Consider the following 24,053-nt stretch of genomic DNA (forward strand, 5'->3'; position numbering starts at 1 on the left):
TGATAAAATAGGCTGCTAATCCAAACTGATGACGGAGCACTGAGGAAAATACCTGTTGCGACTTATTGATTGGAAACTCCTTAGAACGTTTGAGATTGTTCTATCTATCTATGTCTACTTTTTTTAGGTTTATCAATATTGTTTGAAAATGGAATAACTGTAGACATTTTTTTTCTTTTATGTATGGCTGTAGATAAGGCTCCAGTAAAAAAAATCTTCACAGTTTATTGAAATAAAATTAAATAGATTTAGCTTATGCTATTGTAATTGAAAAGTGCTTAGTATTATTATTCTGATTTGAGTTAATGATTTTTGATTTTGGACGCAGTATAAGATGGAATGGATAAAATGGGAAAATCCACAATTTTTTCATGATATCTAAAATCCAGTATGTACTTATGTAGTTATTATGGAAGATAAAAATATACTAGGTTCATAACTAGGTAGCTAGGTGGTGGTTATTAGCATAGCAGCTCCACAGATAACTATCATGCATTGTTAATATTGATAATTACAGCAAACAGACAGATTTTCCATTCCAAGTTGATAATCATTACTGTTATATTTTCATCATTACCAACGTTTCCACTGTCTGACTATGGTTTTATTACAAGATGATTAAAACTTTTTTGAAAGATGACACGTCATATTTTTTTTTCTGCTGCAGCAAAGATCATACCTTAGTCTATAGGTCTAATCTTGTGCACAAATAAGTTCTCACAGCTTTGTTTCAATGTCATTGTTATTAATTTAAGAACTTACCTTATAATAAAAAAAAAAACTAGTTAAATCATCGGATTTTCCAAAGTATACTTTTTATAAGAAATTACCAAAAAAACGTGGAAAAGAAAATTAAAAATTGATGCAATTTTCTATTCCTTTTACGTTTACAATTTTCCTAGTTTTCAGACATACCAAATAGTTACAGTGTAGTTATAGTATTCTGTTACACTGCAATACTAGATTATTAATTAGTAAATAAGAAAATTAGTGTATTTTTATTTATCCCTAACGAAACTGTCCAAATTAATGTTATCTAAATCTCCTAACAGTTTCGTTGATTATCGATCGTCGAATCATCTAAACTGTGTAGTTTACCGGACAGGCCCCGACTAATTGTTGATAGCGGTCATTTAGCCATTGTGGCTAACGACACGTGGCTAAGTGAGCTCAGAACTATAATTATTAACTTCATTAAACTAATTTGCTATGCCTTTATAGATATTTAATATTGTTGAGTAGAATTCTACTTATTTAAAAAAAAAATCAAGGAAAAACAATAATTTGCCAATATGTCCTCATCCTAAATTTTAGCGAATGAAGTGATATAAAAAAAAATACAAAATAAATAAAATGTATTCCCATACAAAGAACTTTACGATCGAAAACAGTTCTGTCCTCCAGTGAGCTATGTAACTGTTACCGATACAGTATTACCTACGTATTCCGAACACGTCATACTTCCTAAACACGGGCATCACGGAGATGCGTCACAAAAACAAATGCATGCCGAGAACATACTCGTAGCGGGCACCACACCACGGTACACTCATTCATTCATTCGTTCGTCACAAGCCCGTGTTCAGTCCATGCACGGGATTCAGCGCCGCACGCGACTATCGCATGGGCACCACGCACGCTACACGCAATCGCCACACCACCTCACCATGTCATGAAAACACGGAAAAACAAACCGAAATAAAACCTTGTTTTAAAAACGGGATTTTTATGTCACGCCCGTGCTTTAACATCAGCTGTTGAAAAAGAAAATAGAACGTTCGATAATTGAATTCTGTGCATTTCTAGGCCGATTTGTTGTTGTGTCATAGATAATCATGTTGTTTTTTACTACATTTTGACATAACCTAAATATGTTTGTAATATAAATATACAGTAATCAGTAAGTAACTCTGTGTTTACTTAAGTTGTATGTATGTGAGTACGTTTCAAGGCCCAGTAAGAATAATTTAAACGTTAGAACGGTGAGCATGCGTTCATGGACGTATTGTCCCATCTCTGCTGTTCAATCTTTGTTAATTCACTTCACACACATGGCTTAGATCGGGGAAAAGTCGCCAATTTACTACTCCTAGTAGAAGTAACTTACGAATAGCATTTCGTCCGCCACAAATTGTTCTATCTATATCAGTTTGTGTCAATTTCTACAGAATTGGAATTCCCAAAATAACCCGAAATCAACCAATCTTAAAACGCATGCCCTAATTAAGGGCCTTGCTGAAAATGCATGAATGACACTTTGAAAGCTAAATATTATTCGATTTTTTTTTTGTCTTGATTCAAAATAAATTAAAATTTTGCCAATTATTTGCTGTGAATAATAATAACCTATTTGTATAAACCTCTAAATTCTTACTGAATAGATCATACTCTCTCAAAAACTTTCATCTTTACAATGTTAGTTTCATATTAAAGAAAACGGATGCCTACAGCTTAGTAACGTGGACTCAACGATAACTTGCAGCCTTGCTAATAGTAGGCATTGGCCTCTCAGCACATTCAGTCATAATAATTATAATGTGCATGATAAAGTATATTGAACGCAGTCTTGGAAGCCTGATGCTCAGTTGGTTGACAATAAATACAAATTACACCATCAATTACACAGTAAAAGAAGCGTAGGACTATACAATTATACACTGGAATACTGCTTCGAAAAAGAGTTATAAATAAAAAATTGTAATTAAGATCCTTTGGAGTTCTTAAGTCTAGCCTAGCATAGCATGCAATTAATTAAAATGCACTTAATTTACAGCTGGTAGCATGGGTTTCTTATTTAGAGATTTTGGCAAAAATAGGCTTGTTATCCAATTTTATTTTAAGAAAAAGTTTTATGTATTTTTGCAGAATTTGATATTTGCAACAAAGAAGTGTAAGTAACATGAAAATAAAATCGTTTAACTACTGGCTACAAAGAAAGTGCACGATACAGCATTCGTTAAAGAAACGTTGTGAAATCCCTGTGAAAACCAGGACCTTAGATGTGACCACCGTATATACAGAACTATTGCTAATCTGAAAGTTATAAGTGAGATTAGTTAAAAGTGGAGCAGCCAGTCCAGCGTGACCTGGGAGAGGCCTGTGTCCAGCAGTGGGCTGCGATAGGCTGCCTATATTGATTACAAATACCGAATTCGCAATTTCAGTCGGATAAGATGCGAGACAATTCTCCAGGGGTCAGTGTAGCGTGATAACCCTTACGACGACACTCGGACCTCCGACGCACAGACGCAAGCAAGAACTTCGCCCTTCTGCGACGCGTCTCTTATAGTCTATAAAGGCACCCGACGCACACAAAAGAAACAGTACGTCTTCGATCTCCGTCGATGATGTCAATTTAGACATTCAGAACAACAGCGCGAGAATATCATACGTACCGATTACTTGCGATGACAAGAATAATATTAATTAAGTGTCGATTATAAACATTGCTTAAAAATCCCTCCGTTTGGGGCCGCGCATGCGTGCAGTCGACGTTGTGATTGGCCGTGTACAGTAACGTTCGCAAAGAAAGCAAAACATGAGTGGAACGGACAGCTCTAGTGCCAGTCGAACTGCGTGCAACAGTAAAGGCAGCATGATTGTTGTTTCGAACCGGCTGCCTTTTATATTGAAGAGAAATGAGAAAACCGGCGATTTGGAGAGGAAGGCCAGGTACCGTAACATTTATTATTAAAACGAATCCTCGCACTGTGACCCCGTGTAAGTCGCGATTGTCATTGATAAATAACAGGAATATTCAGGCCGAGCGCAGTATAAAATCGTGGCAATTGTGTTTTTACCGGTACTGTTATTTACACAAAATGCAGTAATACTCATTTTAGAACATTTTAAGTGTTGTGTGTGTGATCTACAAAATATCAACGGAATGTTGACTTTAATTTCCTAAATAGCGAGTGTAGTGGTTTCTAGAAAAACCGGGGCGTTTCGGACTCTATTATGTTGAATCGGGAAGTTTCTACGGTGCCCGATAGATATATTTACATAGCCATGCGTTATCAGATGCAAAAATATTGATTATTCTCTAAAAATACCCTACTATTACATTGAAAATAATGTGGCTCTAAAATGTTTATATTGTTTGTGTGATCTTATGCGTATACTCAAGGATTATTTTTTTAGCCAAGTGTTATTGTTAACTATAACTAATAACATTGCTAAACACGAAAAGTGCGACTTAATAGAAAAGACGTATCTCAATGTTGGACACCTAATGATGCAGTAAATCTTTTATGATGGTCGTGTTATAGGTAATCGTTTGTTTGTATTATGTGTACAGGTACTTAGATTATATTGAGATCGGAATTGTATAAAATACTAAACCTTGGACTTGAATGTAGATGCAAGGTCATTCAGGCACTAGTTAATTGATTCATAGCGACCGAGCTGCGATGGTGAAATAATGTTTTGTGATTTATTTTTGCAACTAAACTCCTTGAAATAATAACCTCTTTGCACCAGCTTTGGCATAGTAACCGGCTGGTATTTTGATATCAATCTAGTGTAATGATAAAAGAAATTCAAAATAAACATTAGTGGGCATTGCTTCGTTAGATAACGACTGTCATTAGAAATAGTATAACCTAATTACAGCATAATTTGGAACATATTTATTATTTATATCTTAGTTTTGCATTTATGTTACACGTAATTGCCAGAAAATATTTTCTTTTGAGACATTTTTTTATCTTTAAGCAAAAATTATACGCAACTTTTTGTTGTGTGATAAACTGGACCAGTTGAAGAAAAACGTCTTATAAAGACGAAAAGATTGAAATCCTCAGATCTCCAGCAAAAACAAACCTATTAACTGATCAAGCTTTTGAAACAATTCGTTGGGATATAAATCTATTTTTATGTATGTACATAATCAACAACATATCACTCAAATAGTTTACTATAAATATAAGAACTATATCAATAAGGAAAACTGTTCAATGATACAATAAATATTATGTATCAATAAAGTAGTCCAAGTAAATGCGATATACCTACATTTAATAAATAAATAGCAATGTGACCTTTATTTTGACAATAACTCACTTTGATAAGAAACGACTGTTTCATTAAATTTATTCAAATTACAATAAATAAAAATCATATTTAAATAATCTATAAAATTTAATTTAAGATTACGCAGCTATAAAACGATTTTTTGTCTCTTTCTTTTATAGCCTGACCTATATAAAGCTTCGTATAAGGTTAGCTACATGTAAGGATAAATGCGAGAGTAAATAGTTTATAATTGGAATAATGAGATAGTATATTTAGGTCTCCAGATAGTAATAATTAAGCACGAGACAACGCTAAAATTAGAACGAAATGGGAAATGATAACCTAAATACCAAGATTCCTAGACATGAAAAATAACGTAATACGGACATAAACAGACTTCTGATTAAAAAAATTCGAATTACAAAATAAGTTTTTTTTTAATCATTGTGTCAAGAGGCGGTGATAATTTTTGCAAGAGCCTGAAAAGAAAGACACTGCCTTTTAGAACAGTTAAATATTTATTTATTGTAAACAAACACTTCTGCCCTGTTTTTTATTCCAAAAATGCCTAAAGGAAATATTGTATAACTTAACTAAAGCACAGACAGTACAGTACAGTTTTCAATAAGCACGACTTAGTTAGGACTTGTATATGCTACGTATTTAACACCAACATTTTAGCTGCCGTATTTGCAGATGCGATGGCCGAGTTTAAGTTAAAAAGAGTTTAAAAACCAGCTTACAGTCCTTGATACGTGCACTCAACCTACTAGGAGAACATTGCACCCTGTTTCACTTACTCGTGTGTGATTATCCAAGAAACTTATTTTCTACTTTTTATATTATAACGATGTTTCAACTTCTGTTTCGTCAGTTTCATAAGAAGAAAGAATTCACTATTACAAATCATGTGTTGTTTGTTTTTGTTGATCACATGTTTATCTAGAGATTTTTTATAATCATTAACTTTACGCAAAGATTAAACTGCATAGAAATTTCTTATTTAAAAAAACATATTCGACTTTTAAACTAAGGGCCACACCGCACTTCTTTATAATCAGCTAAAATTTAGAATTGCACTTACAATTTTTTAGAAGCATTTGAAACGTATTTGAGAAAAACTGCAAGGTAAATTACGCTACAGAATATAATAACTTAGCATTTACAAAGCCTTGCAAATAGACTTATATGAGTGTTATGTAATAACAAACGATAGCACAAAAAAATATTCTTTAATCAAACGGGTTACTTCATAAGTTAATTAAACTAGATAAGGCACAATAACAACAACACTGATAGCGAAGCATTTTGGCGGCCGCCTGAATAGGTTCAACAATATCATGGGGGCATCTCGGCTTCTCGCTCTGGTAAACGTGATGTTATTCTTTGTTAAGCATTAGATACACGCACGTGTCTGTACAGTTGTAGGATATAACTGATTGTCTTTATTGGTCCGCACGGTTCGCTGTGCGCTGATTCAAGGGGAGATTTGTTTGCAAAACTTGTATTGCCTGAAATGTAACTACTGGCTTGTTAAATTAGCATAGTAGGTTTTATTTTCTTACAGATACTTTCTTTTAATTAGGTTTGGAGGAACGTAACGTTCGCACATCAACATAATCTTTCCACATATTTTTTCGGTTATTTTCCTGCACTACCTTACCCATTTTCTTTATTGTCCACAGTGCCGGTGGTTTAGTAACAGCTGTAGCGCCAGTGGTGATCCGTGGCGCCGGCATCTGGGTGGGATGGCCCGGTATCCATCTGGAGGACCCCAATGAGAAGATCCCGGAGTCAGACCCCAAGGACAAGACCCCTACAGCCGGACTGCTCTCGGAGAAGGTACGATATTCCACTAAACTAGCAAGAGAGGGATGGAAGGAGGAGCGAATATAGGCGCCTTCGCTAATGTGACAGAAATGGCAGGAATTCTCACAAGAGTCTTGGAAAATAGACTCATAGTTAGCATTTAGATTAAGAAGCAAAACAGCTCCTAAGTATTCGTATAAAGTTAAGGACAAATAATTAATATTTCCCAATGGAAAAGATTCCCATTTTACCTAGAACATAAATAATTTGAAGACTAAATGACAATAAAAGTAGTAATAAAATAGGTTACAGTCCATCGTTAAGAAATAATGGGTGTTGACGTTAATTTACCTACTCGTAGTCGTAATAAAGCGATACCTCGAGGGACCTATTTGGGATGTAAACGAACTGCTATTAGTATTACACTTCTTAACGTAAAGTGCATTATTTAAATTGATATTTTGTTTATACAAACTAAATCGGTTCGGCCTTGCAAACATTAACACTGGATGTTCTAAGTGGTGTGCAAACAGTAGGCATGCCGAACACTTTAAATCGAATTTCGTCGAAATATCGTACGAAAATTCCAGAGATGATGTAGTTTATTCCTGTTTTCACTGAACATGATTGAATTGGTTCAGTTTTTTCCAACATGCTTCGCTTACTTTATGATGGGTCCTTTTTGAAAGCATCCTGTCAAAAAGGTTCAAATCCGAAAATCCTATGTCACTACAACATTCGCGAATAGTTTCAGACGTAAAAAAGAAAGGTCAAAAGGAAATTCATAAAATCGTTTTACTAACCATATATTAGGAAATGAACTAAGAGGAAAATTGTGTTAAATACAGAGATCAAAGGTTTTCTCATCAAAAGAATGTTTCAGGAAGTATAAACATCGTTATTTTCCAACTGAACATTTGCTAATTATAACGAATCAGATAAGTGATAACTCATGATGATAACAGATGAACGTGACAATATTAAAATACATTCAATATTGATCGAGCAAAGTAAATAATGCATAAAAGGCTTACTGCAAAACAAATAAATAAATGATAGCGGAATCTTTTGTTAACGTCACTATGAAATATTGTAGACATCGTTAAATATTTATAAGCAAACAATCAAAGAACATTTCCCCATTGCAGATAGTACCAATCCACGCAGAACCAAAGCTCTTCGACAGCTACTACAATGGATGCTGCAACGGTACCTTCTGGCCACTCTTCCACTCAATGCCAGACCGAGCTACGTTCATCGCTGATCACTGGAAGGCGTACATCAAGATTAACGAGGAATTCGCCGAGAAAACAGTGAGGGCTCTACATCTCCTGAAACAACAAAAGGGAAAGAATGGAAGCTCCCCACCCATTGTATGGGTCCATGATTATCATCTTATGTTAGCTGCTAACTGGATTAGACAGGTTTGTAATACAAAATCTTATCTCTAACAATTATAGCCGACTACATCGAAACTTTACTAAGTGAGTGTTTCTTTTTCAGCGTGTTGAAGAAGATGACATAAAATGTAAGCTAGCGTTCTTCCTGCACATTCCGTTCCCGCCATGGGATATATTCAGATTGTTCCCCTGGTCAGACGAGTTGTTGCAGGGTATTCTTGGTAAGTCTTATTTAATCGAAAATGTAAATAAAGTTAGATTTGATGAAATTCTGAAACTAAACTGTTGCATCTATCGTGTTTCCAGGTTGTGACATGGTTGGATTCCACATAACGGACTATTGCCTGAACTTCATAGATTGTTGCCAAAGAAACTTGGGTTGTCGAGTGGACAGAAAGAATCTTCTCGTTGAGTTGGGAGGACGCACCATCTGTGTGCGACCGCTGCCTATTGGAGTCCCCTTCGACAGATTCGTGCAGCTGGCACAAAACGCGAAACCAGTGCTCTCTACAAGCCAGCAAATAATATTAGGAGTTGATAGACTGGATTATACCAAAGGATTAGTGCATAGACTAAAAGCTTTCGAGAGGCTACTGGAGAAGTACCCGGAACACATAGAGAAGGTGGTGTTACTGCAGATCTCAGTGCCGTCGCGGACGGATGTCAAGGAGTATCAAGACTTGAAGGAGGAGATGGATCAGCTTGTGGGAAGGATCAATGGAAGATTCACTACACCCAACTGGTCACCAATTAGGTAAGCCTCCACAAATGTTACAAATTTATCAAATTTTAAACTTATGGTTACTTAAATAGTAATAGTAATTGATCATTTTCATGGATCAGGTACATCTACGGATGCGTTGGTCAAGATGAGCTAGCAGCGTTCTACCGCGACGCAGCCGTCGCTCTGGTCACACCTCTGCGAGACGGCATGAACCTGGTCGCTAAGGAGTTCGTAGCTTGTCAAATCAACAAAACTCCAGGGGTTCTCATAGTGTCACCCTTTGCTGGTGCTGGAGAAATGATGCACGAGGCTCTCATCTGCAATCCTTACGAACTGGACGATGCTGCTGAAGTTATTCACAGGTATGATACATGTAACAGTCCTATTGTATGTATAGGAGTCTAATTTATCTTAATTTCGTGATAAAGCCACGGTCACTGACCTCTTTGACCAGGCTTCCCTTCAGAAGACATTGACAGGCCGTTACCACTTAGGTACTTATTTCTGCTCGTTTATTACATGTATGTATTGGCCTACAGCTAATTTTACTTGTTATCTTTGAACTGTGGTCAAGCTTTATGACGTCAATTGGAACTACAGTTGCGCTATGATTTGATATGACGCCAGAAGTACAAGTTATTTATCGAGACATTTTTTACATTGGTTATCGTTGCTGGTGGTCATTAAAGAGATTTCGAAATGACGCTGGCAAACAATGATGTTTTGAGCTTCGTTTGTTACAACAACTTGAACTAAGCGAAGATATTGTTGAGAAATATTTGATGAGCTAACAAAATAATAGGAGATAATTTTTCATAAATTCCAGGGCTTTGATAATGCCGGAGGACGAGCGTATAGTGCGTATGAACCACTTGAGACGACGTGAGCAGCTGAATGATGTTGACAGCTGGATGAAGGCATTCTTGAAAGCGATGGACTCTTTAGAGGAAGAGGCCGATGATATCGGAGCTACGTCCATGCAGCCCGTCACCATTGATGACTTCGATGAATATCTTTCGAAGTAAGTTTATTGCTCCAATCCAATCCCATCCAATACAAGAATGCTTTAAATGACTGAAAATAGTCTTGCTCGAATTTAGGAAATGACTGTAATTATTGATAGCACTATGTTTCTTTTGTCCTTTACTCCACTATGCTGAACCAACGATTTAAAGAAGACGTGGGCTGCCCAGAACCGAGACGGTCATCGAGGGCAACAAGCTACTGCCGTGACTATGTTATTTCTCTAACCCATAATATATCTCTCCAGGTACATCGGCTACACCCAGAAGTTGGCCCTACTCCTGGACTACGACGGGACCCTGGCCCCCATCGCTCCTCACCCCGACCTCGCCACGCTGCCGCTGGAGACCAAGCACACGCTGCAGAGGCTCTCCAACATGTCCGATGTTTATATTGCTATCATCTCCGGCAGAAATGTCAACAATGTTAAGAATATGGTGAGTACCTGTTAATTTTACCCGGAATAAAATTATAGTTAACAGTTAGTTATAAGGAAACAAGAGGTCCCGAAAATTTGTCATCTCATTTCATCCAAAGTAGTTTAAATAGTAAAAATGAGGGCTAGAGTAGTGAAGACAAATTTTGTCATAAACAAATAGACAACTGAATAGCAAGGGTTACAAAAGCTAAAACTCAAAGGAGATTACTTGAATTGATATTTACTTAGGTATATTTTTCTACAATCTAAAACAATAACTCAATCAGATCCTGTTCAAATATCTTAAGGTTATCAGATCGCAGCAAAAAAATACGTGAATGTTATGATGACTGGCAGACTCTTAAATATTTACGACAAAAATATGCGCTTAATTCGATAACTCTTTAAATATTTATTTACTTTAACTTTGATCTGATGACCCGTTTACCGTTAATGCCCCTGATTGTAGATAATTATCGCGATCTTAATAGGCATCATGTCGGAATCGCCTTTATTTCGTCATACGTGAAGCTGTTTCGAACTCGTGATCGGAGATAAGTGGGAATTTAATGAACCAATTATTTTTTTATCTCTATAGAAATCTGGGGGGCGCAGTGCCACGTTTTAAAGTAAAATTACTGCGGGTGTGAAAGAGACGTCACTCTATGTCGTGTATTGCGCTGTCGCGCTCCCACAATCATGATAATCTTATTATAGGAAGGTAGATCCAGGTGTATATAATTGTAATTTTCTCTGCTAGACGAGGAGCCATTTTTTTCAATCGTAGGTACTTTTCACTTGTATCTAAGTGATGTTCATAAAGCCTACCACCACTTTTTGGAGTAGCTATGTTGGTTCTAGTCGTTAATGAAAACCAAGGTAGTACGGTCATTTGCTTGTTGGGCGATATTGGTAGACCCCCGATACTATTTTCTATGAATCAGTTTATAAAATGACGACAAATTCGTATTCAATTTACCAGCTAGTGCTACATATGTAGTATGCACTAATAAGTGCAAGAACACATTCTGCGACTAAGTATCCTCTGCAAATAAATAACAAGGTTTCCGCTATCACATGAACTTTAACAGCTGTTATCATTGTTTAAAACAAAAAATATATACATTGGTTGACGTAGCCCAGCTAGCACCCTTGATAATATTATAACAACCGGGTTATGTACCCACTAGGTACTTATGTGTCATTTGTATTATTATTACGTAATGTTTGCGTAGCAGACGCGGCCATGTTTTTCGAACCGTTGATAATATCGTGGAATTCTAAATGTGCATAGTTACGACTATATTAGGAATGAGCTGGTATTTATAGTAATAAGCACATTTGAACGAGATTAAATGTGTTACTCAAGAGAAAATGAGTAAATAGAAATGATAAACAGAGGTCATAGATATTATTGTGTTTGCTTACCCTAAGTAAGTACGAGTATATGCTCACATCGTAAGCGTGCGCAATTGTACAACGGTTTACCTTATCAGTCATTGTTGAATCTCAACATAAACAGATAGATACATTTTTTGAATACGAACAAATATAATGGTTATGCGTTTTGATGCTATTTTCCTCACCCACACACCTACCTGCACGTACTTCTTCGTGTTTTAAATTCAAAACAAAAGAATATGGACCTATCGAATGAGAACATCCTTCTTAGCTGTATTGAAGTGCAGTTTTTAATACATTTGGTCTGGTAATACGAGGATTTCTGCGTAGTTATTCTAGTAAACAATGAGCTCCATAAAGCATTGGCAGTCATTCATTTACCTATGTTAATTTAAATAACAAACTAATTGGTATTATGTAAGGTTCATGTATAATAAATAATGCATAAAACGTGGCTGGATCTGAGCTAGGTACCTCAATTATTTACATAGATTCTTGTCCTTCGTCAACAGTTCATGGCAATTCTTGGAATTGTATGTTGTAGCTATAGGGACTCAGACAAAATAGAAAAAAAAAATTTTAAATTTTTTGTTACTTTTTTTGGGACATTATAATTTGCTACGTTAAACTAAAACACGCCGTCAGCCTTAATTTTTACGTTACAAGCTATATTTTATTTATGTCGTGAAGTATATAGTGATAATACATATCTTTTTTTATCAATCATCATCAATATTTAAAAATGTCATACTTACTTGTCGCTTTTCTCAGGTGGGAATCGAAGGCATCACGTACGCCGGTAACCACGGTCTGGAGATCCTGCACCCTGATGGCAGCAAGTTCGTTCACCCCATGCCCATGGAACTGCAGGATAAGGTCGTCGACTTGCTGAAGGCACTACAGGAACAGGTAAGGACAAACATTTTTAAGTGGCATAATTTCACTACGCATCTTTCTTCCCTTCACTTGAGTTGCTCATCTATATTTAGATTTACTTTCCTTCTGAATATGGTTCGACAAACCATCAACCTGAAGATTTTGGAAACCATTTATTCCAGCATTCAGCTAGTTCAGGAACGTGACAACAGGCTCACCTTCATCATTCCTTGCCTTCTGATTTCCAAATCACAAACTTTAGACTTTCTGCCTCTAAATTATGGTTTTGGAAACGTTACGATGCAATATGAGGCATAAAGCGACATCTCCCCTCTAAACCCGCAAAAAGTTTACTTGATTATGCGATGTGGTGGTAATACTCTGGCGTTTCTCAAAATTGATCACCACTTATAATTTCTTACTAGGTGTGCAAAGACGGCGCGTGGGTAGAGAATAAGGGCGCCCTGCTGACGTTCCACTACCGCGAGACGCCGGTGGCCAAGCGCGCGGCGCTGGCGGAGCAGGCGCGCAAGCTCATCACGGCGGCCGGCTTCACGCCCGCGCCCGCGCACTGCGCGCTCGAGGCCCGCCCGCCCGTGCAGTGGGACAAGGGTAGCTACACACGACACTACACTACGTTAGGAGACAGAAGCAGAATACCACCTAATGACAATTTTCTATTCACTACTGAAAGTACATCAAGACATAGAGACCCAACCCGCTCGTTTTTGGATGATTTCGAGAATAGTTAATGGATTTCTCAGTGCACTGCTGAAAGAAGAAATATGTCTTTCCTGTTTAGGGTAATTTAGAGATGAGCAGCAGAAGTGTTAAAAGATGGTCGGTTTAGTATAATATGAAGTCGTCCATTTTGTAAGTGTGAGAGCCTGATGGATTAGCGTGAAGATAGAAAAATATGAATAGATAAATTTACTACTGGTGAATTCATTCGCTTACAAAATTCTATGACTTTTTACCAAATTGACGTGAATTGCGTAGCTAATGTTCTGTACCTTGGTTTACAGGTCGTGCATCCATTTACATCCTGAGGACTGCTTTTGGCTTGGACTGGAGTGAAAGGATTAGGATTATCTACGCGGGTGACGACGTTACTGATGAAGACGCTATGCTGGTAAAGAGCACTAATTTCAATTGAATGACCTAATAGCACCTCCTACCGACTCTCCAAAAAACAACTTTGAGACGCAGGCTTTTGAACGGGTAGTCCGTTTAAAAATTTGCGACTAAAACCGTATAATCACCAGCTGTCACTAACTCGTCTTCGTGACTTAATTGCCGGATTTACTTACTTTTTCCTCTACTTACCTTTACTAAACTTGTATTGAATTCCGCAGGCACTGAAAGGTATGGCAGCAACATTCCGCATCGCGTCGTCCCACATCACGAAGACGTCCGCGGAGCGTCGCCTGTCGTCCACGGACTCGGTGCTGGCGATGCTGAAGTGGGTGGAGCGTCACTTCTCGCGGCGCAAGCCCCGCGCCAACTCGCTGACGTACAAGTCGGCCCGCAAGGCGCGCGACACCATCCAGATGCACATGTCGTACCAGCTGCCGCCGCGCACGTCGCCGCGCCACACGCCGCCGCGCACTCCCGACAAGCTCTCCAGCGGCTCCGACTCCAGCTAAACTCATTCCTGCCACTTCTTTCACTCCATCCTGTTATATGAACCATTGGATTCTATGCTACTATCGTATTCTATGACTATGATTTGACCAGTCATAAGCGCTGATGCAGCACTATGGTGATTGGTCGATTTTGAGATGAGATTCTAAGGCAACATAGTTCAATGGTTCCTATCTGATATTTTAATGTGCTAAAGCAAGCTGAGGCTTTTATTCTATTTATCATTTCCACTTTTGTAGTAAGTTAGGGTTCTTAAAATTTGTTCTATAGGACCTACTTGCCCTATCTATATTTAAATTTATGGTTCTTATTCATATTTATGTGAGACATGAGATATGAATCTCACTTTTCAACTTATAAACATCCATCTAGTAAGTAGCCAGTATTTAAAACTAATCGTTCCTGATGCTTTAAAAACGTAGAAATTAAATTCGCTTCATGTTTCTAAAGCAGTGTCTACCAAATTTCTTCATTCAGGTAAATATACAGATCTAAATATAGTGAAATTGACTGAATAGTATTTATAAATTATTTGTCTAAATTATATTTTCCAAAGACCTGTCATTACATGAAACTGTCGTAGTGCGAGGGCTCCACATATACTGGGCACCCTTTCATAACTAATTACTTTACGCCTCGTGTAGATATTCGTCGTGCAGCGCAACATTGCATGTCATGTAGTGGTTACAACTTATTTATGTGATAGATTAGTGATAATTCGCTTGTAAGGTAAAATATTTAAACGTAAATTATAACGAGATTTGTGCACAACTCTATGGTCGCACCTTTGTAGTGATCGTTTTGCATGTGTAAAACTTTTGACTATGTAATAGTGGGACAAAACATCTTCTTGTGAATGTCATATTCCGTAATAACGCATATCTGTGGAGATCAGTGTACCTTTCTACGCCTTTTATTTCCTTGACTATATTATAATCTATGTTAAATGTCATGTGAACTCACTAAATATACCGACTTTATAATCAGTGCTAATATTGTAAATAATGTGATCTTTACATAATAATTGATAAAAATATTGTACTAGTCTAGAAGTGTAGTAGAATCAACATGTACTGAAACGTCTCGAATTTCTATAACCCGTGTATTTTTATATACATATTGATGTTTTTTAAGAATTCCAATAAAACTTACATGAGACGGAAAATAGTTTTTTAATTGATAATATATACAAAAATGTCATCTACAATCTTAGTTAAGAATAACTCACGTCGAGGAGGCTAAAACTGGAATGTTTACATTGTGCCATATACCATACAAGTAAGTGTATCAAAAACCGAACATCGATGACGTCACAATCAGTTTCAATAAATACATAAACCCTGTGTCAATACAAGAAGTACAAAGTGACTAAACCTAAAACGAATACTAAAGAAACTCAAATAAATTGTGCAATAACAACACTTGACTATTTATGCCTTTGTCCTGATTGTATTGGCACAGACAGATTGATTAGTTAGTGGAAGTGATGCACTTATCAACATATTCACAATTACACTAGCAGTCAGTAGTCACAGAGGGCGCTGCGGGCGCCGCTTACACGTTGCTGTGCGACACGACGAGCCACGACAGGATGAAGTAGAACAGGCAGATGGGGTACACGGCTAATGCCTTCTTGCCGTCCGGCTGGCTGTCGCCTAGGAACTTTGTAGCGGCTGCGGAAAAAGACACATATATTATACACTAGAATATTTAGTACTTTTGGACTATATCCATTGAATGGACGGAGCGAGGTCTCCGCGTAAGAGAAGCATTTGTGTGATTTACGAATGTTTGTCAAGTGTAGTAATAAAAAAAACGAAAAAAAATATCTATTGTTAAAATATCAAATATTTGTTATAGTTTTATGAAAAGCTATGGGTTTACGAGCAGATGTATTTGATCAAACAAATTGCGTTACATTTAACTCTATGACGCTCCGTCGCCGCGTCGTTGACAATAGGATGTCGGTACATAAAACAGCGTTATGTTTATGTATTGTTAGATATTTGCGTAACAATGTAGGCTTTATCATTAAAATTATAATGTAGACTATAATATAGCTCTGCCACATTACATTAAACATTGGTTCTTGGCTAAGAAAAGATCAGATATGAGTTAACTAATTCTACAACAAATTAAGAATAAAATACTAATAATACTAAGGATACTTTTTGATCACCAATTCGTCACAAAAGACCTGTATCATTAATGGTAAAAATATCGTAACACATGGGCCCATTATGATGCCAAATTATTAATATTTATTTTTAAACATGAAAATTATATATTTTTTTTGTTTAAATCCCGCGACATTTAGATAAATTCCTGACTGTAGGAGACGTTTGTAAAGCAAGAGAATCCGATAAATTAAACTTTCTCACCAAAAGTGGCCCACATGAATCCGACCATGGATATGACGAGCCTCAAGAAGAACAGGAAGGTGGTCTGTGTGGTGAACAGTATGATGCGACACAAGACCAGCGACAGCGCCACCGGGAACATGCAGTAGCCCAGCACGCACACCGACTGGAAGAACGATCTGGGGACAAATTAGAACATACGTTTTAATTTCAATCAACGTGAAGATACTTTGTATGGGTATTTTTTTAAATATAAATATGTAAAAATATAATAATGCGGACAACATCACAATCATTGTTCTGAACCCAAAGTAAGTAGCTAAAGCACTTGTGTTATGGAATTCAAATACAACGAAGGCACCACAAACACCCAGACCCGACCGGGGTTCGAACCCGGGAACTCAGAACTAGCGACACCTTGAAACCGGTGCGTACGCCACTCGACCACGGAGGTTGTCAAAATAACTCAATCTTGAATCCTTACTACAGTCATATATTAGTAACCGGGTATAATAGTTTTACTAGCTTATCTTTGAGTTAAAAAACGTTATCTGTACTGTTCTTACAAATTAGTATCAATGATTGCACGAACTAATTTTATTTTACAAAATACTTATTTTGCCGTTATTTCTTACTTTAGCACACAGAATTCAATACCTTGTTTACAAAACGCTGTTATCCAATACGCTAAGCACAATAAAACTTTATTTTACAACATCATTCATAGCTATAATTAAACAAAGAAAGTGTGTAAAACATTTTCAATCTAAAATCGTGACTATTAAAATGTGTGAAAATAAATAGTACGGACAATAATATGGATTAACAGTTAGGATTGTTTCTAATCCGATTTTATGTACCCGTGGGATCATTTTCACTTGTAGCGGGGGAAGCCGATCGTAATAGCTAGTGTTAAATAAAGGCTCAATAGCTGCTGATGATACATCAGATTTGATACCAGAGCTACACAGACACACAATAAATTGCAAGTCTTATGATATTTATCATTACGAATGAGTACTATAAAGTTATTACTTACATATTGCCTCCCAAGAGTTTGGAGTTAATTGTGACAACAGCGGCCCCTATCCAGACTAGTACGAAGACTTCAGCGAACTCGGGGCCGCCGTCGTTAGTGTTGTCAGCTGCTTCTGTACCCTGCAGGATCGTGGCCATCAGGGTGCAGAGCAACAGAGGGCCCCATAAGTCCCCTGGAAACAATAACACATATCTTTAAAGGACTGTTTGAATTTTATTGTCTCTGTAGTCTGATCACTTTTTACTTGTTGTCAGTTTACACTTGCACAAAATAATTGAAACTGTTACAAGATTGCTAAATACAAAAATAAAAACATTTAGGTATTAATCTAGAAGAGTTTTTAGTACACAATACATTCATCTATTTGAATTCATTAAGATACGCCAATAAGTAAATTAAATCAATTATGAAAAGGTTATATGTCAAACATGCAGCACTGAAAAATCATGGGTGACACAAACAAAAGCAAAGCTGATTCTATGAAATAAGAATACTAATTTAACATTAACGTGTCTTGATAACTAATGGAAAACACTAATATTAGAACAATGATAATAAAAGATAGAGATCTAAACATTAAATATTAATATAGGGACATAACTGTAATCTAAGTTAAACAAAATAATAAAAAAATAACTCACATTCTTTTAACAAACTAGACTTCTCTCTAGGGAGTAGTACATGGTAAAATTTATTTCCCACTGCTCTCAGATCTCGAAGCTAAAAATTATAAATAATGAGTATTAATGATTTGATACAGCATCCTTAGTATCCAAATCTTAAGGTTTTCTAGCCAGTTTGACTATTGAAACAATTCAGCATCAAATTCATGCAACTACAGAACTGGTTTATTAAATACAAAATAAATATTTTGTGGTGTGAATACTGTCTGCGTATCCTTTTTAGGATGAGTTATTGTTGAGTGGGTGGGTGTTTATATATGTCAGTAGCCAGTCAATAGCCTGTGAAACAAAGATTGATTAACTAAAGTGAGGGTTGTTTATCAAAAAAGAAAAAAAAACACTGGTTTAATGCTACTACTATGACAATATCTTAAATAATAAAGCTAACAATCATGTATTTGAAATTTTCTGAAACTGAAAATGGACTTAATTGTTATTGTCAAAGGTTCCAAAATGGCTGATCAATACCAAAGTTAGTAAAGCTGGTTAAAACTTTATGAGCTATTAGTTGATTTTAGTGTTATGGTTAACCAGACATTGTGGTAAGTAGCTTTGTTAAAAGAATAAATTGATCACAATGTGTATAGGAAACTAGGTGAGTCTATCTTTGTTAAATAGCCATATTAATGTCTGAACGAAGTTGTTACAACAACAAGCACTTATAACAAACTATTCTGTATCAAACAAATCTTACACTTTAATAATAGTTATCATCAGCAAAGCAGTTTAAATGAATTTGCTCTCTACCCACACATACACTAGGGCCATATTTCTCCATGATCATTGAGTCACACAGATTTTAAAACCACTCTATGTTACAATGATAACTAGTTAAGTGTCTATATTTTGTTTATTGCTTATATTTATTCTAACCCAATACATACCTAGCATATTTATTTTAAACCAAAAAGAGACTTCTGTTGTAAGTTTGTTATCATTAATATTTAATTATGATAATTAAATATATCTTTAAAGTGAAATCAAATATATCAATTAAAAAAAAAAATTGACTGAGAAAAATGTTGTCAGTGTCTTTACAATTGTTTGCATTGTTTTGCCAGACAGAATGTTTGCCAAAACCAACAAACTATTTTTAAAGCTATACTTCTTGTGGATTTAAGTAGTATAACAACCCCTACATAATTAGACTACCCAACCCAATAATAATGATATCTCTTTAAGGCTCCACCCAAACTCATACATAAAAAAAAACTTCAAATTGGTCCAGCCGTTTAAGAGTAGTTCAGAGACATACATAGGTTCAGTAGAACTATAATGTTAACATAAATTGTTTTATATCTAAACTATCATAGGTACTGGTAAAATTAGTTTACCAATTACTAAGACTAATTCAACTGAAATTAGTAGTATTTGTGTAAACTTACATAATATATAGGTATAGGTACTTAAATTTGATTTTATACTTACAAAGGTTTCTTTAATGGGCTCGTCAAGTGTGTTAAATTCCATGCTGTCTCCAGATGGCATACCCCGGGTAGGTATGTTCATCTCTCCCTCAACAACACCAACATCCCCGGCAGGGTACATCTAAAATAAAATAAATCACACAGTAAACTCTTAGGCCATAAAAAACATAACAAATACAAAACTGGTTTCCTCCAGTAAAAGATATGTTTCTAATACAAAAATGAAATACTCAATTTATAATTACAATGCGTATAGGAAAAACGTGTTCGGGTACCGTAATTAAAAAACAATCACAATTATTACTTGGTGTTAAGAACTCATAGATTACAGTGAATAAACCTATGACTCATTGTTAAAGGCTATTGACATAGCAGTTGTAACTCAATATCATGTCCTAATTACACGTTAATATCATTTTTCATGATCTAATTAACGATTTTCTGTAGTAAAAAGGTGTTTCAGCATTGATTGTAGGTGGAACCGATGTTTATATAGATTCTTTCAAGACTCGTATGTTTTATTCATTTTCAAAGATACATATAGAAACTTACATCATATTTTGTGTCGAATGAAGTCATAATCAATTTTAATTCTGCACTTTTTTAACACAGTATTTTAACAATAAAATAAATAAACTCCAACACATCAAATACTATTGAAGAATAATTGACATTTTTAATTTAATATTGCCACATGAAATTATTTGAGATAGCGTTTAGAAATTCCAATGACATTTGAAATTTCATAAAAGTTTTAGAAGCTAAACATAAAAAACATGGTTGGATTTAAATAAATAATAAGTAAATAACATTCATTATTAAAATAACTACACTTAGTATGTACATTTGGAAACATATTTAACTAAAATGCCTATTAATACAAAATTAAAATTACGTACTATTTACAACGCGTCAAAAAAGGCCTGATCATTCCTTTAAAAGTCAGGAAATCCCGAAAGATGGCACTAAATGTTATCAATTTGCGTTCAATTTCTTTGTACATTCATTTGGCAAAACGCAACAATTATCTTTATTCTATAGTCTATGAAAGCCTGTCAATGTCAAACGATTGTCTATACTTAGCCTATCATCGGTCATGTCAGATCATAGATTTAGAATTACATAGATGTGACACTCATCTTACCATAGACATAACGAACGAGACAAATAATCCAAGATTCTGCTAAGTGCAAAAGAGACGCATATATTATTTTTTGTCCCTTTCACCGTCCCTGCTTTTTTTTGTTTGACTTGATTAAGATGAGTTAAACATTGTGTGACGTCATAGCGCTGTGCTGCTGAGAATTCTTGAGTTTTCAATTGAAATTAGTTCGTTAATCTTATATAAAACACAAGTTTTTAATCTAGGAATATTCCATCACTAGTATTATCATGGTGCAGTGTTATGTTTTAGGCTGTAAAAGCCGCACTGAAAGAAAAATTGAAAACATAACCTTTCATATGTAAGTTAAAAATTAAACCTTTATACTGCAGTAATTAAGTGTTCAAATAGTAAATATGGTTAGTTATAATCACTAGTGTTCTCAATTGCATGGGAAATACGTTCCATCATTACAAAATCGAATCAACAAATTCGTGTTTATCTTTGTATTAACCGACTATTACAGAATGTCATCAGAGTCCACGTCAGTGATGATTTTATGCGACATTTTAATTTAGCCGGGTTTCAACCATTTTAGGGATACCACTTAAATTTCAAATAAATTACCCACTTTCGTGGGAAAATTATTGTTTTCAAATCATCAAATCGGCTTAGCCTTTTGTTTTGAAGTCAACAAAATATATAGCTTATTGGGTTCTGTTATTTAAATAATTAAATGTAAGGTAATAATTTGTTTCTAATAAAATGTGACTTTAGATGATGCTTTATTTCACAATTTAGCATAATTTTTCACTTGTATCCAAATCTTGCCTTTCTCAGGTTTCCTAAAGATGAGATTGTTCGAGCCATGCCATCATACTCTCGCGTTTGTTCGAACCATTTTGAGACTAATTTATTTCGCAAAACTGCACATAGAGTTTATTTAGATAAGTTCCAAGCAGTTCCAAAGTTGTTTATACATGTAAGCTTGATATATTCAAAACTTCTTTTTGTACCTACTTTGGTTTTGTAAATCAAGTTAATTATAATGTATCTTTCTTACAGAATGAAGCTGAAGTTGATAAATTTCAACACGGCACAATGTTAATGGTAAATCTTTTTAAAGCAAAAACTTCTGTAATAAGTTATTTTTTGGTTGATCAGGCTAATAAATACCATCCACAAGAAAAAAATGTGTGGAATGTAGGATTCAATACCGAACAGTCACATAGTATACAGTAATGTGTACTGGGTGAAACTTATTATCTTTATTTGTAATTTATGTCAAGAAAGGGGTTTTTTGGGGTGCCAGGCAGAAAACCTCCTCGCGTGCCTGGTGGCTGCTGGTCCCTTACGGATACGTCCGGGGGGAAGAGCAGTCACTGTGCCGGTGCACCCTGGGCACGCATAATAATTGTCTGGCGACTTGGCGGCGATTGTTGTGCGTGGCGAATTTCTGCCGCGGAATCTGTTAGGGACTTATATTTATCGCGCTATTTTGTTTTTTATTTTTATTTCAGGATCAGCAACAGAGTGTTATTCCCAATAGTTCCCAACATAATAATGAAATTGCCAATCCTGTAATTGCCATTAATTGTACGACCGACCGTAACAAATGAATTGACGATGAGAAAGTTCTCCAGGAGATGTCCCCTTTGGAGACGAACATTATTCCAGAAGATCATGATTATATTGCTAATCCCACAATTTTAACGGAATTTTCAAAATCAATAATCGTGTACATAGCCGGTTTTGTTGTAAAATCATTAAAAACACAACTAACCTGTGTCCTTTTTAATATCTGATAATAAAGAGAAAACCACTCTTCAGTACAAAAAAGACAAGGTTGGTCTACATTACCCATCAATATCAGTAGTAAAGCTTTGTGAAATATCAGAACAAATTTTTAAGAAATTTAATATGTTAAAAAATAAGGATACGCTTAATTTTCTTCTGCAGCAGTGCTTAAAAAAATGTGTGGGACATAATTTTTTTAATGATCACCTAAATAATAATGAGCATTTTAGAACCAACCATCATTACGTATTATTAATTAAAGCAATATGTAAAAAGTATTTGAAAGTAAGACTATATTATTTTACTAAAAATATACCAAAAAAAGAAAAAATATCCGAAATCTCTATACCAAACTTGTATTATCTAAGGACAATAAAAAATTAAAACTATTCTTGTTTTTTACTGCTACCTACGTCTTTCCCCGTGTGTCAATTTTCGTTGGAATTTTATGGTCTCATGCCATGAATTCAAATTTAAAGACGACGATGAATAAAATTATTTTTGGGGGAAAATGTCACGTATCATGGTAACATTGTTTTTGCATGTACTTTTATTGTTGTCCCTTACGGGTGAACGCGCATGTCAAATCTATGTGATTCTTTATCTAAGTGTCAGATTCAGCAATATCGATTGTTTGGTTCCTGTAAATAATTTTGAATTCTTGCATGGTAGCAATTTAATTATACTGTTTTGATAAAACTCCAGTGCTTTCATTCAGTGCACTTCAAGATATCTCAACGATTTAAGCTTATGGTTTTCGTATAATTGCGATATGCTAATCTTATGATATGAAAGTAACCGTTAAGAGTAAGTTACCTCTGTCATCTGTTGTTTCTATTTTGACTATACATTTTCTATGTAAACGCCAATTGCGTAGGTTGGACGGGCGTCGCGACTTGGCGGTGGGTTGCCAACGACGACAACTGCGGTATTTGCCGTATGCCCTTCGACAGCTGTTGTCCGGACTGCAAGCTACCTGGAGACGACTGCCCACTGGTGTGGGGTGCCTGCTCGCACTGCTTCCACATTCACTGCATCGTCAAGTGGCTCCACTCGCAGCCGCAGCAGCAGTGCCCCATGTGCAGACAAGACTGGAAGTTCAATAACAAGTGAATTGTGAAATAATGTAAGTAGTAATAACACTTGATTTCGCAAGCTGATCGCCATTGTTACAACTTTTTTAATAGAGCTTTGTTTCTCACCAGTTAAAGTCGCACATTCATAAAATGTCTACTTAATAAGACAATGTAATATCTAGATAATCTTATAAACAATTATTTATGTTTTTGATTCTATATAGGCTATGATTTACAATCAAGGCCATGAACTTAATGTTT

At 35.6% G+C, this 24,053-nt stretch overlaps 3 protein-coding genes across 5 annotated transcripts in view; 2 read left to right on the top strand and 1 right to left on the bottom strand.

The window, feature by feature from the left end:
* The first annotated feature begins 1,816 nt into the window (after positions 1–1,816).
* Positions 1,817–15,473, top strand: LOC113497219 (alpha,alpha-trehalose-phosphate synthase [UDP-forming] 56 kDa subunit). Of its 3 annotated transcripts, none has more exons than XM_026876658.1 (13): positions 1,817–1,900; positions 2,866–3,672; positions 6,699–6,855; positions 7,971–8,246; positions 8,326–8,443; positions 8,529–8,976; positions 9,066–9,308; positions 9,773–9,967; positions 10,217–10,406; positions 12,560–12,697; positions 13,090–13,276; positions 13,690–13,796; positions 14,020–15,473. In XM_026876658.1, exons 2-13 carry the CDS (start codon positions 3,539–3,541, stop codon positions 14,308–14,310), a joined length of 2,484 nt encoding a protein of 827 aa, XP_026732459.1. In that variant the 5' UTR covers positions 1,817–1,900; positions 2,866–3,538; the 3' UTR covers positions 14,311–15,473. The 3 variants fall into 3 exon arrangements, with proteins under 3 accessions (XP_026732459.1, XP_026732461.1, XP_026732460.1); XM_026876660.1 differs by having other exon boundaries at positions 1,828–1,900; positions 3,165–3,672; XM_026876659.1 differs by lacking the exon at positions 1,817–1,900 and adding an exon at positions 1,966–1,982.
* LOC113497220 (protein YIPF6) lies at positions 15,465–20,483 on the bottom strand. Its single transcript, XM_026876662.1, has 6 exons — positions 20,370–20,483; positions 19,819–19,938; positions 18,349–18,427; positions 17,708–17,879; positions 16,690–16,847; positions 15,465–15,981 (listed from the first exon to the last, which is right to left on the bottom strand). The coding sequence occupies exons 1-6, from the start codon at positions 20,394–20,396 to the stop codon at positions 15,863–15,865; spliced, it is 675 nt and encodes a 224-aa protein (XP_026732463.1). The 5' UTR covers positions 20,397–20,483; the 3' UTR covers positions 15,465–15,862.
* Positions 20,484–22,272: 1,789 nt separating this feature from the next.
* LOC113497803 (anaphase-promoting complex subunit 11-like) overlaps positions 22,273–24,053 on the top strand; it is a 37,800-nt gene continuing 36,019 nt past the window's right edge. Inside the window, exons 1-2 of the mRNA XM_026877545.1 lie at positions 22,273–23,523; positions 23,594–23,842. Coding sequence (XP_026733346.1) covers positions 23,505–23,523; positions 23,594–23,829 — 255 coding nt within the window. The 5' untranslated portion in view covers positions 22,273–23,504 and the 3' untranslated portion in view covers positions 23,830–23,842. The remainder of the gene's footprint in view (positions 23,524–23,593; positions 23,843–24,053) is intronic.

The sequence above is a fragment of the Trichoplusia ni genome, chromosome 9, assembly GCF_003590095.1.
Source record: "Trichoplusia ni isolate ovarian cell line Hi5 chromosome 9, tn1, whole genome shotgun sequence".
Classification (NCBI taxonomy): Eukaryota; Metazoa; Arthropoda; class Insecta; order Lepidoptera; family Noctuidae; genus Trichoplusia; species Trichoplusia ni.